General features: G+C 33.1%; 1 protein-coding gene, 1 long non-coding RNA gene and 1 other non-coding gene across 5 annotated transcripts in view; 2 read left to right on the top strand and 1 right to left on the bottom strand.

Moving 5' to 3' along the window:
* Positions 1-8,647, top strand: part of NETO1 (neuropilin and tolloid like 1) — a 117,787-nt gene extending 109,140 nt beyond the window's left edge. For 2 of the 3 annotated variants that reach the window (XM_012781223.2, XM_012781219.2), the window contains exons 10-11: positions 250-324; positions 1,202-8,646. In XM_012781223.2, coding sequence (XP_012636677.1) covers positions 250-310 — 61 coding nt within the window. In that variant the 3' untranslated portion in view covers positions 311-324; positions 1,202-8,646. Of the gene's footprint in view, positions 1-249; positions 325-1,201 lie in introns of all 3 variants that reach the window. The other variant, XM_012781220.2, reaches the window with a different exon arrangement.
* A 7,326-nt stretch (positions 8,648-15,973) lies between these two features.
* Positions 15,974-17,046, top strand: LOC105880297 (uncharacterized). Its single transcript, XR_001158130.2, has 2 exons — positions 15,974-16,401; positions 16,737-17,046. It is a non-coding gene; the product is annotated as an uncharacterized LOC105880297 (long non-coding RNA).
* Positions 17,047-17,465: 419 nt separating this feature from the next.
* LOC142861737 (U4 spliceosomal RNA) lies at positions 17,466-17,607 on the bottom strand. Its single transcript, XR_012912893.1, has one exon. It is a non-coding gene; the product is annotated as a U4 spliceosomal RNA (small nuclear RNA).
* Positions 17,608-18,160: the final 553 nt, after the last annotated feature.

The following is an 18,160-nucleotide window of genomic DNA, read 5'->3' on the forward strand; positions in this document are numbered from 1 at the left end:
TTATACTTTGTTTTGCATGTTTATTAGCCTATAGTTTATTGTATAAATTGACCTGCTTTATCCATTCATCATACACTCTCAAAAACTGAAATATTTTAGTTAATTTGATACATTTTGCATGCTGATGAAAGAAACATCTATTTCCACAGTTTTATGAATTTTAGGAATGCTCTTAGTAAATATTTGTGTGGATATATTTATTTTTGTGCAAATATTACTTTGTTGAATGAAATAGCCATAACATTCCAGGTTCTGCCTCATTGGGTCTCTAAGCAAACATGAATCTGAATACAACACAACTAGGGTCTAAAAAGAAAATTCAAGGTAAGCAAATGCCCTTGGTTCCTTCTCCCACTTTGTTGTATTCTGTTTTGTTTTGTTTTGTTGCAATTGTCTTGTAGTTTTTTAGGGAATGTGCTATTTATTCATTATTTCTTGAGATATGTGTTTCATGACATTTCATGATTAGAAGTATAATGAATATTTTATTCATTGCTAATGGAGGGTTGATTCTCAGGATATATGTCTTTAAAATAAATGTTAATTTCTTACCATCAAGCATTGTACCAAAATGTTATTAAAAAGAACATCAAATTAGTAAGCTAAATTTTACATGTTTTAAGGAAAAGATAATACAATCATGAATTTTCTTCAAAGAAATACCAGAAGAAACCCAAGTTTTTTGAAATAAAGAAAATTAGAATATTCAGTCTCAATACAGCTGAAGTAAATATATAGAACTGGTAATTATTTTATATAATTTGGCAACAGTCAACTCAAAATTCATACACTAAGTATTTGGTGGTACTCATATATTTTATGCACTCTTATTTTTGCATGGATATGTAATTTATCTCATCAAAATTAAATGCAGCATGTTATGTCAAATTTTATAAGATAAAATTTGAATGCTTGATAATGTACAAGGTTCCATTAATACAAGTTGTCTACGTGTACATCTATTTTGTTATCAGATATCATAATGGCTTTACTTACTGCACTTGATAGTCTATATCTATACTAGCCTAATGTGTCTCCAGTTAAATTTGCTTGACAGTTATTTCTTCAAAACTCTTCAAGCCTATCAACTATTCTTGAATTAGGTGAATGCATTTCCATACTCTATATTACCGTAATAAATTGGTGTATTTGTATGCATTTTTCATTGGGAGAAAATGTTTTAACTGTGTTTTATTTTCAGAGAAGAACTATTTATACAAACATGGGGACTATGAAAAGAAAATTCTATAGCGAATTGTGAAAAGTGGACATATTTCTAAATTCATTCCACTGCCTTTATCCAAACATAAGAATTACAGACATTTGTTATTCCTTCGGCAAGACATCCCCGCTGCACAATGATATGTTCATTTCGTAATTTGGTTGCTGGCCACCAAGTGCTCCTTAGTTTTTAAATACATTTTAAGATTTACTGGAAACTTGAAGAAGAAATTAGTTCCTGATTAAGACTACCCCAACTTTATTTTTGCTGTCAGTTTCACTTTTGTTTCTATGTTGTTTTATGTCTTTGTTATATAATTTTACATTGTGTGATATGTGAAAAAAAAAAAAAACATGAATTTGGATGAACCTTGTGTTACATGTACATTGTTTTCATTAGATAGACTGCTTGAGAATAGTGCGTTCCTGAGTGATTTTGAACATGCTACAGTGAAAAGTGAAAATGTGGACCATGGAAACACCAGCTAGAGGTCTATGGACTATACACACCTATTGTTATATGATGGTTAAATGCAGCAAAAAGTAATGAGTAAAATTACTAGATTGCAATAAGAAAAAAAAATCTCATTTTTGGCCTCTCCTATATACCCCTGATTTCCTTTTTGTTTTATATCAAAAGAAAATACTGAGTTTCAGAAATAGTTTTTGAAATAAGGTATTTTGCCGTTCATACCCTACAATAGAAATGTTTTTGATTAAGCACTTAGCAATATGACTGTATTGACAGTTTGAAAAAATACCCTGCATGTCAGTACTGGATATTTGAGTTGGGAAAATATCCTTTTTGTTAGACACATTGTAAAAAGCATGCATTCTCAAATATTGCTGTTACTGTTCCATTTCTTTTGGTCATATGCTTGCTACTTGTAACTTTTTATATAAAGATATATAAAATGTATAATAATTTCCTAAATTGAGTTAAGAGAAATGTTTTCTTCTATTAGAGTGATAAAAAAAAAACTGACTCTTATAGGTACACATTTTATATCAATCTTCCCACCTTTCAGGATTTAGGATCTTCGTTAGTATTGAAGTTTACTTCTCCAAATATTTGACTTCTAAAAGTTTAGGGAATATGTTCTCCTTTTAGAATAGGAAGGTCTTTTTTTTAGATGCTTTAAAATCACAGGCTCTTTTATGACCTAAATTACATCATTCTCCATTATTCTTATACTCAGGCACGAATATGACACCGGAGGGTTAGTGATTATGATGTATTTCACATGAATAAAGTAAAATCCTAAAATGTATTTAATTTGTGTTGAATTGTATGCACACTCTATAAAGTTTGATTTAGTGAGTGAGTACTTTAAAAATATTGTATATATAATCGCTAAAAAAATGAAAATCAGAATTACTATAAATCTGCTTACCAACGTTTTCAAAACTACTGAATTCTACAGGCTAAAAGAATTCTGTTCTTCAACTAGCATAGCAATCTGGTCTACCACAATTCAGACCTTGCAACTCAAGCAGGCTTTACAAACCAAACAGATAAATTACTGTTTTACATCTCTGTCAGGAATTCAGTTTCTTACATTAAAAAACAAGTAAATGAAAAATAAAATAAATTTTTTATAATGGAGAAATCAAAAAATTATCAAAACCTTGAATACTCTATATTGAAAAAATGTCAACCTACACAAATAATCACTTCCAATGAATTTGATAAAGTGGGGAACTGAAAAAATGTATTAAACATGATGAATACTAATTATTTTTGAATGTCATGTTACACATCTTTATACACATTGCTTATGATAAAATGTACCCTTTTTATTTGGCTTGACCAATTTATTTATTACCATGCTTACTTTTATGCCCTTTAATTCAGAGTTAATGCTCCAAAGATTATTTTTTAAGTGATTAGTCATATTTTATATTGCTTTCACTATTTAGATATCTTCATAGGACTCCTTTCACTTTGAATGATAATCTCAAAAAGTATGATATATATGCCAAGACTTTTTATTTATAACAGCAATAAAGATAGGAAAATAAATTAGGTGACCATTTCACCATTCACTTGTCCTGTAGCTGCCCACAGACTTTCCATCCCCTCCAATTCCTCCTAAACATACAGATGATCCTATGCTTAAAAGATATTTATACCAGAAATGCACTAATGGAGACTTTAATAAAAACCCCACCAAACTAAACTAAGTAAAATAATAAGAATGAGTAGCCCACATGCATTTAATACGCAGCATATTCATGGGAAAATGAAAACATTTCAAATGAAGAATAGACCTCCTCAGTGGTAATACTAGAATTATGTAGCAACATGTAGGCACTGACTCATCAGAAAAGAAGATAGTGAGGATGTCGAGGCAATGTCCGGGAGTCGTGCTATTTTCCGGCAGCAGCTCTGGATGCTGGATCTTGGGAGTGCGGGCTTCAGCAGAGCTGGGAGATGTTCTCTCCAGAGCCCTGGAGGTTCCTATTTTAAAAACAGCATTGAAATTTATCAATATATTAAAAACTTCTATTTAATGGCTACATCAGATCTTATCACCTGAATTCAACCTTTGGCCAACATTCGAAAGAGGGTGACATATGTAGATAAGGAATGAGATGTTTCAAGATGTGTAAGTCAAGTTATTTTAATAAATATTTTGTATTTTTTTATAAAGTGAATTCAAATATTAACACAAGTACTTTATTAATTCAGTAAGTTGGTTTTAAATAATGTATTGAGTTTAGTCTATTATGTTAATTTGATAAAGTTATTTTTTAAATTTTATTTTTCTGTGTTTGAATTCGCTTTTCAAAATCAGTGGCATATCATAATTTACAAGCATCACCTGTGAAGCGCTGAGTTAAGATTTGTATACTTCTGTCCAAGTGCACTTTAGTTGCCTACTTCAAAGTGTTCTGATTTGGAAATCTGATTTTTGGTACCTATTTTAATACACATGCCAATTTTATGTATCACATTGCAAAATAGACACATGTGATGTTTGATTTGCCATAATTAGCCTTGATTTGTTAGATAATTAAAGTGGCTATAAATATAATTTGAGATCAATATCATTGGGCTATTAAGGAAGAAAAACCCACATTGTGGAGTTGCTGACTTTTCTGTTTCACATTATTTTTTTTCTACTAAAAATATTCCAATGAGTCTAATTCACTCCATCAGCTATGATTCTCAGTGGTTAATATATTTAGGTCTTTGGCATTACTTGACTATTCATGCAAGGTACTGCATCAACTTTTTCCATATTTTTCCCTTAGGAATTTAATTTGGATTTTCCTCAAGTTTTATAGCCTTTATTTTTTTTTTTTAAAAAAATCCAAATCCATGAATGGGTTTTCGTTAACCTCAGTATATCATAATAAATTAGAAAATGTGATCCTGCTTCCCATTACCTTTATTAACTTGATGACAAATAATTTATTGAGGTGTTGGCAGTGAAATAAATAATACCATCTTATCATGAAGTTTGTATATTTCAGTGATGAAAATGAGACGTGTCAGATTCCAACTCTGGAGGGAGATTATATAAATAAAACCTTTAAAATTCTCTGAACTCCAGATGCATATGATTTGAAAAGTGGGTTTTGGTTTTGTCTAACTATACTGAAGTGAGTTAGCTTCTGTGCTATTTATCTCTGTGGACCTTTTCCTCCATTGGCTCATTTCTGTCCGTCACAGTCTGGCACGAAAGATCCAGCCAAAAAATTGTGAAATAGATGAAAAATAAAAGAAACAGACAAGTTAATTATTATTCTCTTATCCATTTGATTAGTATTTCCCATGCTCCTCTTAAATGTTGAATAAAGTAGCAAAATAAAAAGTCTGTTAAAATAGAGATATGCTTTTATAAATAATCCTGTTCAATAAATCCAGTGCCCTTTGTTAATTTAGAAATATCCTGATTCATTTCATTAATGAATTTGCTTAAATCATACTACAAATTTCTCTTAGTTATATCATCTAAATGAATCAAACAGGGTAATAAAAATAACAGATACAGGTGACTGATGTCAGACATTCATAACAATTCATTATTTTCCTCGTAGCCTCTGGTTCTGTACTCCCTTGTGTGTGTTAAAGAGGTAAATGCTTTCTTAACATGCCTCTAGTTCCTCAGAGGTAGGAAACAAAACTCAGCCTGCTTCAGGCTTTTGTCATTTTCTTGAGTTGGTTTCCACAAAGTCCATATTCCCAAGCTAGTATGATCATATAATTAAACTGCCCCTCTATGTCCATAATAATTGTGCAGCCAATGTGTTCTTTGTCCCGACTTCTACTATCTTTCCAACCTCTGAGGCATGCTATTTTACAGTGTTTCATTTTTGAAAAGTTGATTTTTGTGCCCTCTCTCAGTGGTCACAGGTACTGACAGAAAGCTTAAAAGTGAACAGAAAGCACAGTGTATAAATTATTTAAAATAAAACATTCCTTTTATATCACATTATAAAATGTGTACTGTTTATTCACTCTCCCATTAATTAAATTCGATGTCAATAGAGCCAGCCTTTTCGAGCCTCTACAATCTATATGCCTTCCTGAGTACTTAGGAGAGGAAAATGAAGAAGATGATCTAGTAGAGAACATAATTATGGAGTCTTATAGAAGGAAGAGTTCTCAGAGGAGCTGTGTAAGGAAAATTAAGCCCAAAATTATCTGCCGTGTTGATCATCTTGAAAAGCTGATTACACGTCCCTGTTTAACTCCTCCATCCTTTCCTGTGGAAGATAAAACTTCTTCAGCTGTCAAGAGAATACCATAAAAGTGATGTTTTATAATCAAGAAGTTAGTAGCAGATAAAGATATCTTCTTAAGAGGATCAAGAGAGGCATTGTAAATAGTTGACCCTATAAGCAGCTCTTAAAGGATGGAGACCATTGTCAAAAGGGACTGCAGGGAGAAACTTTCACCTAGAGTAATTAGAGCAGGTGTGGTCTTAGAAGATCATTTGTCTGAACTGGCTGGAGCATAGACAGGAAAATAATGGCAAATATAGTTGGAGTTTACGTCATGATTTCTGAGTGCATGTAATACCATCCAAAGCAGTATGCATTTTATTTAAGGGAGAATATTTTAATGTCTGTTACCAAAGTGTGGCTTAAGAGTGGTACGTTAAGTAAAATCCTCTGGGAGGAATATGTTTGCTAAATTGAGTGAGTGGCAGTAAGTAGAGAAAATCAAAACAGTTTAGAAACAAGACACTTAAAAAGTAACTAGTGGGTTGTTAGATATCTAGGAATATTTGTCTGGATTTTCAACTTATTTTCTACTATATATTATTGTTCCAAGGTTATGATTGACTTGTGAACATACTGTGTGTCACATGCCAAACACTATTCTCAGTGTTTCACATGTAATCTTTTCCCTGATATTCTTAGCAATTTTATGAATAATAATATTTGTTGTTATCAGTTGTACAGACGAGGAAACTAAAGAGAGTTTTAGTAAATTTTCTAAGATTGTACTTAAAGAATGATGAACACAGCTTTGAAATTAAGCTAACCACAGAGTCAACCAATGATCTTTAACCATTGTGCAATACAACCCTATGAATATTCTACAGAGTCCGTGTCACTGAAAAAAGTTGATATCTATCCATATGAACCCCAGTTTTGTGTTTCCTCATCTGCAAAAATATGTATTATAGTACCTTCTCTCCACCTTACCGAGTGTGAAGATCAAAATGACTATACATTGGAAGATATTTTTTTTTATACCCTATAATGCATTATACAAAATAAATCATTTTTCCAAAGTCGTGTGTAAACTTCATTTCGTAACCAACACGGAACAAATGTGTCATCTATAAAGAGCAGCAGTGAAGAAAAACTCCCAGCTTCTCTTGCCCTCAGTAAAATACATGACTTTCAGAACCCACTGATCCTCACTTCATCTGAATGATGTCTCCTCCAATGTTTATTTTATTGCGTCATCTTATTGAAGTGCTATTCATCATTCATGAACAACAGTGAGCGCTGGAGCTCCTAAGTGACCCCAAAAGCTCTCATCATCAACTATGCACAGAAAAGCAAATCCTGTTTTTCAATCACAGATAATTGTTTGGCACAAATTCACATAATGGTATGTGAATAAGCAAGCAAATGGACATTCGTGTAGGTAAGTGCGGGTGTATAACCAAAATTATCATACACAAATGTGGTGTCCTGTAGTGAAAATAGATTTTCAAAAGGTCGAACTCAAACTCTAGTTTCATTTCATGCCACTTATGCACTCTTTAAAAAGTTCTTTGAATCCTCCGAGTTTCCACTCTTTGTAAAATAGATAAAGCTATACCTAACGATAAAAGGAGTCTGTGAGAACTGGAGACGATATGCATAAAAACACCGCATGAGATCAGTGATACCACAGTGAAGGCAGTAGTATTTACACTGGTGTTTTGCATTATAGAATGGGGAAAAAAATGTCCCTTGTGTGTTATACTTTTTATGTATCTGTGGATACAGGCATTCCTGGCAAAAACAAATGTTCCATCTCTGTGAGCCTGGTAGCTTTCAGCAAATCAGGAAAAGACCTCACCTTTAAAAGTCACAGATCAGCCAATCATCAATTTCTAAGGGATTATTAAGACAGAGGACCAGATGGAAGAAACATAAGCATTAGTAAGGTGGGAAGAAACAAGGATCAGATATTGTCTGTTAGCTCTTAATATGCCACCATATAAATGGCGATAATCTACCAGAAGATAATCTACCATAATCTACCAACACATATATGCTAGTAATAATGTGGATATGAGAACTGCTAATTTCTAGAATATATGTTTGAATACAGACATCAGGACTGACCAATCTGGGTATCCTTCAAAATAACTAAGGACATTATACATAAGTAATAGTCAATATGTGCTGTGAAGTGAACAAATAAATGAAAAAATTACATGTACATAAATAAGTTTCTTTATTTGTCACAGAAGCTCCATCTAAACACACCCAGATTATATTTATTAGTGATATTACTTTGTATATGAATTTAACCTTTATCTAAACTGATCTATTCTTCCATTTATAGCCCTATCTTATTGGTGGAAACATCCATAGTTTTCTTGGCTGAGAGAGAATACAATGGCAAGGAGGAAATACAAATATTATCCAAGGCATAGTAGCCATTTGTAAACAATTGTCATTACAGAGAAGTTTGATACTTCTATATGTCTTAATAAGAGACAGATTCCACAGTTGCAATAATTTCAGATACCTATTTATTTATTTATTTTTATTATTTTTTTGAAACAGAGTCTTGCTCTGTTGCCTGGAGTAGAGTGCCCTGGCGTGGCATCAGCCTAGCTCACAGCAACCTCAAACTCCTGGACTCAAGCAATCCTATGGCCTCAGCCTGCCAAATAGCTGGGACTAAAAGCATGCACCACCATGCTCGGCTAATTTTTTGTATATATTTTTAGTCGTCCAGCTAATTTGTTTCTTTCTTTTTTTTTTTTTTTTTAGTAGAGACCTGGGTCTCACTTCTTGCTCAGGCTGGTCTTGAACTCCTGAGCTCAAATGATCCACCTGCCTCGGCCTCCCAGAGTGCTAGGATTACAGGTGTGAGCCACAGCACCGGACCCCAGATGCCTTTTTAAACTCTATTACCCACACTTATATTTAAGGTATATTTTTGTTTATATGGTTTGCCATAAGTGAGGAAAATTGATGGCATTTTTCTGGGGATTATTTAGCCAAAATTTAAATATAAAGTTAGAAGAAAATTTTTGAAATGATACAGAAAAATTTGTAATTTTAGTTGGTATTCACATTTGGAATAATTTGGGTTTCATTTCCTTTCATAAATAAATACATTTAAAGTCCCCATACACAGACACACACCTATATTTTCAGTCTTTCTTATGTATCTATTTTTAGATAACTGCACCTGAAAAGTCAAGGATTAAATCAGTAACAATTAACTTAGAAAAACAGGGAAGGGATCCACTTAAGAAAATTAACTGGTATTCTCTTATTATATTAAACTATAAACCACAGAATATGCATTTTCTAAAATATTACCATCTAAAATTATGTCCTAATTTATTTTCATTTTTATAGTATTTTTCAGTTATATAACAATAACATTTTTGGCTCTCAAACAGAATGTGGTTAGTTACTGTTCATCTAGTTGGAGAAAAATAGAGTCATTATTATTGTTCTAATTATGTGTCATCATTATATATAATTGCTAAAAATCAAATTCAACGAGGTATAGTGGCTCACACCTATAATCCCAGCACTTTGGGAGGCAAAGGCAGGAGGATCTCATGAGCCCAAGAGTCTGAGGCTACAGTGAACTATGATCACACCACTGCACTACAGCCTGGGAGACAGAGCAAGATCTGGTCTCTTAAAAAAGAAATTTAAATTCATAATATGAATTGCATAACAGAGAGTGTACAACAATTGTTTTATTTATTGATTTAAATATGGAAAATGAGCTTTACCACTTATAGTTTTTTTCCCTTCTTATCAACATTGTTACACTATGCATTTAATAATTATACATTAATACTACTCAGCCACGAAGAAGGATAAATTGTGTTCTTTTGCAACAATCTGGATGGAACTGGGGAGCATTATCCTAAGTGAAGTATCTAAAGAATGGGAAAGCAAATACCCAATGTGCTCGCTATTAAACTGGAGCTAACCGATGAGCACACATGTGCACAGAGGGAAGTAAAACTTGGTGGAAATCAAGCAGGGGGAAGAGAGACAAGGGGATGAGTAAAAACCTATCAAATGAGTAAAATGAACACTGTGGGTGATGGGCACACTTATAATCCTGACTCACCCATAACAAAATTGATACATGTAACCAAAAATATTTGCACCCCTGTAATATTTTTAAATAAAAAATAATTTTACAGTTATATTTTCTTAAAATATCTGCAGTTTTGGATGTTACATCACCTACAGTGTTATTCTCAATTCCAAATTAATATTATGGTATAATCACTATTTTTATTTATAATGTGGTCCAGATAATTTCTTAGCCAATAAGCTGTTCAAATAATGGATAAATGATCACTATAGCAAAAAAGTTTCTGAGAACCCTAGTAAGCAGCTTTTATAGCCATTGCATAATATCTTGTTCATTATATTGTCGAGACAGATAGCTCTGATTGGTGGTATGCGAACTCCACAATCCCAGGGAATTATAACAAAAAATAGGAAATTGCTATTTTGAAAACCATCTCTTTCATTTTCACTCAAAATGAGAAAAATCTATACATATTTTATTCTCTATTACCCTGATAATCTAGTTTTAAGTAATTTCCCATTCGCTTTTGTTTATTCATCATTTATTATTTAAAAATGAATAAATAATATTTTAAGAAACCATATCTGAAATATTATGAACTTATTTAACCTATAAACCTAGTACTCTGTATTCTATTACTTCCATGAATCTATTTTTATAAATATCACTGAAAATGGCATCTAAATAATTAGAAAGAGGGGAGAGGAAGTTCGGGATGTTCCCAATTATTAATTAAAATCAAAATGATTTTGATTCTATGCTCTAACATTCTGACTATAAAGACAAGACACATCTTGGCACAATTAAAATTGTTTTTCATCTTAACAAAATAACAAGTAAAAAATGTACACTAAGCAAAGTATACAGTGTCTTAGGCTTTAGGAAAGTAAAACAAAATCACCAGCTACTGGAGGATAAATAAGCAAGGACAGTATTTTTTGACTGGTTGAAGTAGAATAAAAATTAAACCATTAAATATAAATTGTTTACAGATACAAAAATATTTTTATAAAGAAAAAAAAGCCAGTCATTTGTTATCTGTATTTTCAACTGGATTATATAGGTTCTAATGAACTGCTAATTGGTGTTGCCATATTTAGATTACAGTAATTATCTTCAATCTAAGGCTGAGAAAATCTTCCTCCTCCCACACTCTCTCCTCCCCTCCTCCCTCCCTCCTTTTTTCCTTCCTATCTCCCCATTCATTTATTTGGACTCCTTTAAAATAACAGTAGCCTAGGGCTTTTTTTTATTTGCTTCAGTTTGAATAGTTACATCAATTATTTTTTCATATCAAGAAATGTTGATAATTTTATCATATTTTGACTGTTTATAATAATCCATAAGAGTATCGTTTTTATTTGGCTGATTTTTAACTATTCTGCATAGTGGAGGGTAAAGATTGTCACTGCCATCTTCTCCAAGATGTAAACATATGGTATTGTCCTTGGTGCTATTTTAACTACATAATCATCAGCATAATACTCAATGGCTGTACACTGAGTGCCTATTCTGTGCCTAGTACTGGCATGCCTGTATGAAAGATGCAAATAAAAGCAAATTAGTGGCTCTGGATTTATTACATGAAAATAGACCACAATTCCTCAGGCAGAATTTTCAGCCAATTAGTTGATGACAAATCAATATACTTCTTGGTCACTGCCACTTAATTATAAATAGCATGCTTGGACCAACTTGCAGTTATTCAAGGTAAGGACAAAGCTATTATATTTCTTAATGCAAGCTTTTAAATAGTCCCAGGTAAGGAACATTTCAATTGTGATAATTTTTGGCTAAAATGTTCAAGTTGTCATGAACAAATTCCTTTGATATGTGGGTACATTAAATTAGGTTTCACTTATTTTATTATTGGAAGAAAATGAGATAAGTGCAAAGATCCAGTACCTGCCCCAGTGATGAAAAGAAAATCTTTTAAGGCATGGACCAGTTAGATGACATTCAATAAAGGAAAATAATAAATCATCAGCCTTAATAGACATAAAGTGACATTTTGTTAGCATTTTTCTATCATATGTGCTATTTATAACTTGTAAAATTCCAAATATGTTCCTTTTTATTGGTAATGCACAGACAAATGGAGAACGATACTTTTCATTAACAGTCATGAAATATATTATTTAGCTACCTTCGTGTTTGTATTTAATTATTTTAATTAAATATGGTACCTTTTAGCTGGTAAGTCATAAAATATGGAACGTGATGAGACTAGTATAGAGTAAACCTATAGGTCACTGAGGCATTTTAATTTCACTGAATTATAAAATTGTTTGTAAAAGTGACAATTCTCAGATCTAGATGTTGGTAAGATTTACATGATTTCTATTAAAAGAAATAAATTTGTTGACGTAAGCCCTGCCAGATTCCATCCACAGAAACAGAGAGATGATGAATGTGTGTTGTTGTGTGCTGCTTAGCTTTGGGGTGATTTGTTAGGCAGAGTGAGATAACTAATACAGGAGGAGATGTCTCAGCACAGATCAGTTGTCGGGAACTGGAGACCACAAAAAATATGAGGGAATTTGGGTAGAGATGTTAATACTATTCTGTATCTTGACTATGATTGTGATTTCATAATAATATATATCTGTCAAGACTCACTGAATGGTACACCAAAATGAATTTCATTATTTGTAAATTATATTTTAATAAAGTGTTAACATACATACATATACACAGATATATATCTTTCTCATTTAAAAAGAAGTATTAGTAGGTTGTGCTTTCTAAACAAAATCACACTCAAAACACAAAAATTGGGAAGTTTTAAAGGGCAATACGAGTAACATTTAAAATAAATTTCTTAAAGCACATATCAATTCAGTATATTTAGAAACCATGACACATTCTAGATTTTTAGCCTCTCATGTATATCTTTATGAATAAAAGTTTTATATTTAAAAAAATTGATTTTTAGAGGGAGTTTTTCTAAATAGATCATTATTGCTAAGATGTATCCTGTGAGAACATTTTTATAAATGTATTTGTCCAACTTTCTGTAAGGATAATCTTTATGTTTTTTTAAAAAGTTTAATTAGCTTATATTAATTGATAATATTAAAAGTACTTTATGAAAGGTTAATATACTTAAAAGAAAATACTTTCTTGTTTCATTTCTTTTGTATAGCCAAGGTTTTCCTCCCAACTATATAGAAAAATTTACAAAATATATAGATATTTTCTGCTTAGTTTATTACCTCTGTGTTATCTCCACAATGTTTTTGTTTTTCAGCACTCTGACACCTTTGCAATGGATTACCTTTATCAAAATCCCTGGGTTGAGGTACCTTGTATGTTTTCTGTTTCACTGACCAAAGGATTAAGATGAATTTTAATTGGATTTTTTTCCTTCCTAAGGACTTTTAAAAATTCTTCCTTGAGATGCTTTTGCTTAATTTATGACAACTTTGCCTAATCAAATTTCCCACTAGAAAGAAGTATTTCACTGGATTATTTCTGGGTTACTAGTTCTATACAATGAAACATTAAATTTTATATGGCTACAATGCCTGTGTTTATAATTAGCAGGCATTCTGTTTTCTTAGAATGGGTAGTCCTCAATTCTCATGGGGATTTCACAGGAACATATCAATGACCTTGAAATGACATTGAAATGAAGGAGGACTGTCTTTTTAATTGATATATCTTACCTAGTCAGCTCTAGGCAACTTCTTAATTTATGTATATTGACCATAATCAATTTTAAACTGCCTATAAATGTAACTTTATTGTCTATGAATAAAACACTGTCCAAAATGGTTGTCCAGTATGGTACTACTGATGACTTGAAAGAGACCGTAGAGACCATACTTTGATATATTAGAAGTTTCAGAGCCTTTCCTAGGAGGGTTAACAACTTAACTTCTAATTAACCAGCCACAGAACTTGGAAAGTTAAAAATATATAACCTCAATTTTTCTCAGAGAATGACTTTAAATCTAATAACCTGGTGATAAAGGATTTAAACCTATTTAAGGCAACCACCATCAAACTTTTATCTTAAGGGAACAGAGAGACAACCAGATGTGTCTGATAGGGGGGTGGAGTGATTATGACTCAGTATGTGATCTGTTTAAATTGTGATTTCCTACAGCCTGTGATTATACATAAGAAAAGATTCATCTTCCTAGCTTAATCAGATGAAACTATAGCTTGTCATGATTAAACTTATTTCATACAATAATATTCTTAGCACTTCTCAAGTTTGGATTCTTACAGAATATTAACATGTATGTATTTCTATTTTCCTAGTAAATCTAGCAAATTTTGGTAATTCTGAAGGCACAACAAGAAGAACGGGCTTGATCTCGAAAGGTAGACAACCAACAAAACAGTCAGCCCTGCACTGAAATATTAACAATAAGTAGCTATTTGAATATTCAGTTTGCAGGAGGCATAGTTCTAACTACTTTACAGGTATTTACTCAGTTAATCCTTAAGACAATCTGATAAAGTAGTTGTTATCAGCTTTAGTATGAAAAAATGAGGCCCCAAAAAGTTAAATAACCTTCCTGAGGTCATGTAACTAGTAAATTGTAAGGCTTGCTCTTAACCTTGGAAATGGTGGGTGCAGAATCTATAGTCTTACCAGTGCATCATAATGATTCTCATTGATTTAGCCATTCATTAGGTTAAGTAGGTGGGAAGCAAAGTGGTAGCCACTGATCTGAAACCCACCCTTCCTACTTACTCCAGCAATCCCAGAGAGAGACAAGAGACCAGGACCAAAAAAAAAGGTAACAACAATAAAACACTCATTTCTCCTGAAAACATGTTATTAGTAGATACTACAATCTAATATCTAGATAGTATATACTAGAGAAAAATAGTGGAGAATCTTAAATGTATGAAATGCTTTTAGCAAGATGTACCTGGTCTGTCTAGGTTAGTGATGGTAAATGAAGGTATAACTCACAGATTCATAGCACAAGATCTGCTAAAATTGTCAGGGCCAGCACATGGTTACCGGATTAAAGATGATAATATTTTGTAACTGAAATTTCTCCTCTTGTGATGCCCCATATGCACCAGTCAGGGAGCTCCGTTGCGGAGTCAGAGTGGTACTGATGCAACCCTAAAGGAACTTGAGAGCCTCGTTTGCAATCCATCCTTCCCCATGCTTGGCCTGAATCTCATAATGACCCCTATACTTTGAACTACTGGTAAAAAATGTTTGTCCTCAGTAAGATACGTGATTTTTTAAAGTCTGATTTGAGACTCAGATGTTATTACAATTTTCAGTGTAATACTTTGTAAATTGTAAATTGACGGCTCAATCTTCTTGTCAAGTTCTGAAAAGATATACCTAAGGACTATTCAAGAAAATATTTTGGAAGCTTATTAAAAAGTCACAGTACCATCACAACTAGCCTCTTTTAGAACCTGACATTCTGCCCTTGTTTTTTCATGGGTTGCTCTCAGTACCCCTGATCGTCAAGGCAGGTGGGGCCTGGCAGAGGCTGGAGCTGTGCTGCTTCCCAGTCACTAAAAGGGTGAATGATTCAGGCAGCTGCTAGGAAGGTCTGGTTTTCAGCAACAGACCCCTCCGTTTTCTAATGTCTGAGGGTAAGCATTGATGGTGAGAATGACATGTTGCTACAAAATAAGACAAAGTTAACCATAAAGAAGATTCTTGGACACACATTGTCTTGTTTCATTGTATCTTAACTGTAATTCTAAATGAAGATATTGTTACCTTCTCCATTTTACAGGTAAGTAAACTGAATGTTAAAGAAGTCAACCAATATATTCAGTTCACTGAATTAATGAATTGGGCACCTAGACCCTAAGAACAAACTCGTTTTCTACTAAAATGATGCCTTAATGTATTGAGCACCTGAAATGCACTAATGTTTGATGTGCATTATCTACTTCAATGCTTATAAACATGTTATAAGGTAAGTAAAAATAGCCAATGTTTGCCCCAAGGCAATTTATGCTTGGTGACATTATATGACTTATTATTAAAAAAAAAAAATCTGTATAAGTCAGCATTCTCCAGAGAACAGAATCAACAGGGCATAGAGAGACAGAGAAAGAGAGAGATAAAGGGGAGATCTATTAGGGAAGTGGGCTCACATGACCATGGTGGCTGACAAATCCCACAGTGGGCTGTCTGCAAGTAGCAGAAGCAGGAAAGCCAGTAGCAGGCTCAATCCAATTCCAAAAGCATGAGAACCACGGGACCTGATGATATGACTCTCAGTCCAAGGCCTCAGAATCTGGGAAACTACTGGTGCAAGTCCCAGAGTGCAAAGGTCAGAGAACCTGGAGTTCTGATGTCCCCCGGCAGTTGAAGATGGGTGTCCCAGCTCCAGAAGAGAGAGGGAAAAAAATCTACCTTTCCTCTGTTCTACCCCCAGGCCCTCAGCCAATTGGATGGTTCCCGGCCAGATTAGGTGAGCGCAGTTCTTCCCCAGTCAGTCCATTGATTCAAATGCCAATCCCTTCCAGAAAGACTCTCACAGACACCTAGAAAAAACAAATACTTTACCAGCTATCTTAGTATCACTTAATCCAGTCACATTGACATCTAAAATTAACCGTCACAGGATCCAAAGCCATTCAGAGAAAAATAAGTCTATAATATGCATGCATCCTCATCTCTATGAAAACTATTTTTCCTGTCAACACAGAGTTGTTTATTTGGTTTCTCTTTATAGGAATTATGTTGGGATGTCAGTTTTTTAAAAAGCTCTGCCAACACTCTCTACAATCTGCCTTCTCTCTCTAGCTAAGGGTTACAGCTGGTCGGTGCAAGGATTTGGAAGGAAGAATGGCGTGGAAGTCATTTCTTCTCAGAATGCCATAGTGGGAAGATGCAGCAGCTTCTTAGATGAGTCTACAGTCTTCTCTGGTCCTTAGCTGTGGTGGCCAGATGGGAAGGCTCTGACCTCTTGGAGAACTCTGGCTTCTCCCCAGCCCCCGTCCTCACTGACTGTTTCTCTAATCCCTCAGCTGCTACCATCCAGACCTTTACTACCCCATCTCCTCCTGCACCTATGGGAGCCCCAATTCATTTATTAAATTCCTTATTCTTACAATGCTATGGAAATTCTGCTTTTCTGACTAAACCCAGACTAACACAGATAGTAGATCATCCCTGTGGCCTAATTCAAATCGTGATATTACCAATATAGGTGGAGTGGTTCTTTTGTAAATTAAAGAGAATTGTTTTTGGTTAGAACATGCTTGACATTAAATATATAGATTTGTATATTTAGTTATGTATATACTTTATTGCAATGTATTACAATAAGTTTATTTAATTCTACTCAGTTTATTATGAAAAATAAAAGATAGCAGGCATTAGAGAAATAATTAACATGTGCAAAGAGCCTGTGGAAATGATAAGGTGAATGCTTTACCCAAATTGCTTCTACTGGTCAATATTGCTTTGGGGATAAGAATAACTGTATACATTGCTTTTCTTTTCTTTTCTATTTTTTTTTTTTATTTTCAGTCTCCATAGAGATTGTTAAAGATTGGCAATGCCAACTATATTTCAAGTTTGTCATGGCAGGGTATTAGGAAAAGTTTTCAATTAGAAATAATAGTGCCTTGGATAAATTTCATTGGCCACAATGCTGCCACTGCACAAAGCTTGTGAACATTGGTTTTGACCTGAGGTGGATCACACCCACATATGCGGAAAGGATTTTGACATCATATAAATACAAAGAGCAACAATAATCTTACCAATGTCTAGAATGAGACTAAAGGATTAAATAAGTTGATAATAATATTGGCTGTATTATATTTAACTATATTTTTTAAAGTTCATAATCTAAAGAATGTATTTCACTGTTTATTTTTTAAATGGTTCCAATTTATTGGGTGTATCTAAAGTTTGAGGCTACTGAGTTTATAGGAAATTATATTTTTTGTAATAAGTGATTTGGTACAAAAAACATGAATATAGCACATTCAGGTAAGCATATCTTTTAAAAGCCTGGATTTTTAAAATCATAGATTGCAATGATAAGGTCTTGCTAGGTACCAAGTGGCAGTGTATAAAATTGTATGTGTGGGGAAAAAGTAGCTTCTGTATGCAGAGTATACAACCTAAACATATAAAATAATAGTATTGTCACCAATGCTATTATAAAGATTAATGCAAAGGACGTTATTTGAAAATGAAACCTGCTATTAAATGCT

This window comes from Microcebus murinus, chromosome 17, assembly GCF_040939455.1.
Source record: "Microcebus murinus isolate Inina chromosome 17, M.murinus_Inina_mat1.0, whole genome shotgun sequence".
NCBI lineage: Eukaryota > Metazoa > Chordata > Mammalia > Primates > Cheirogaleidae > Microcebus > Microcebus murinus.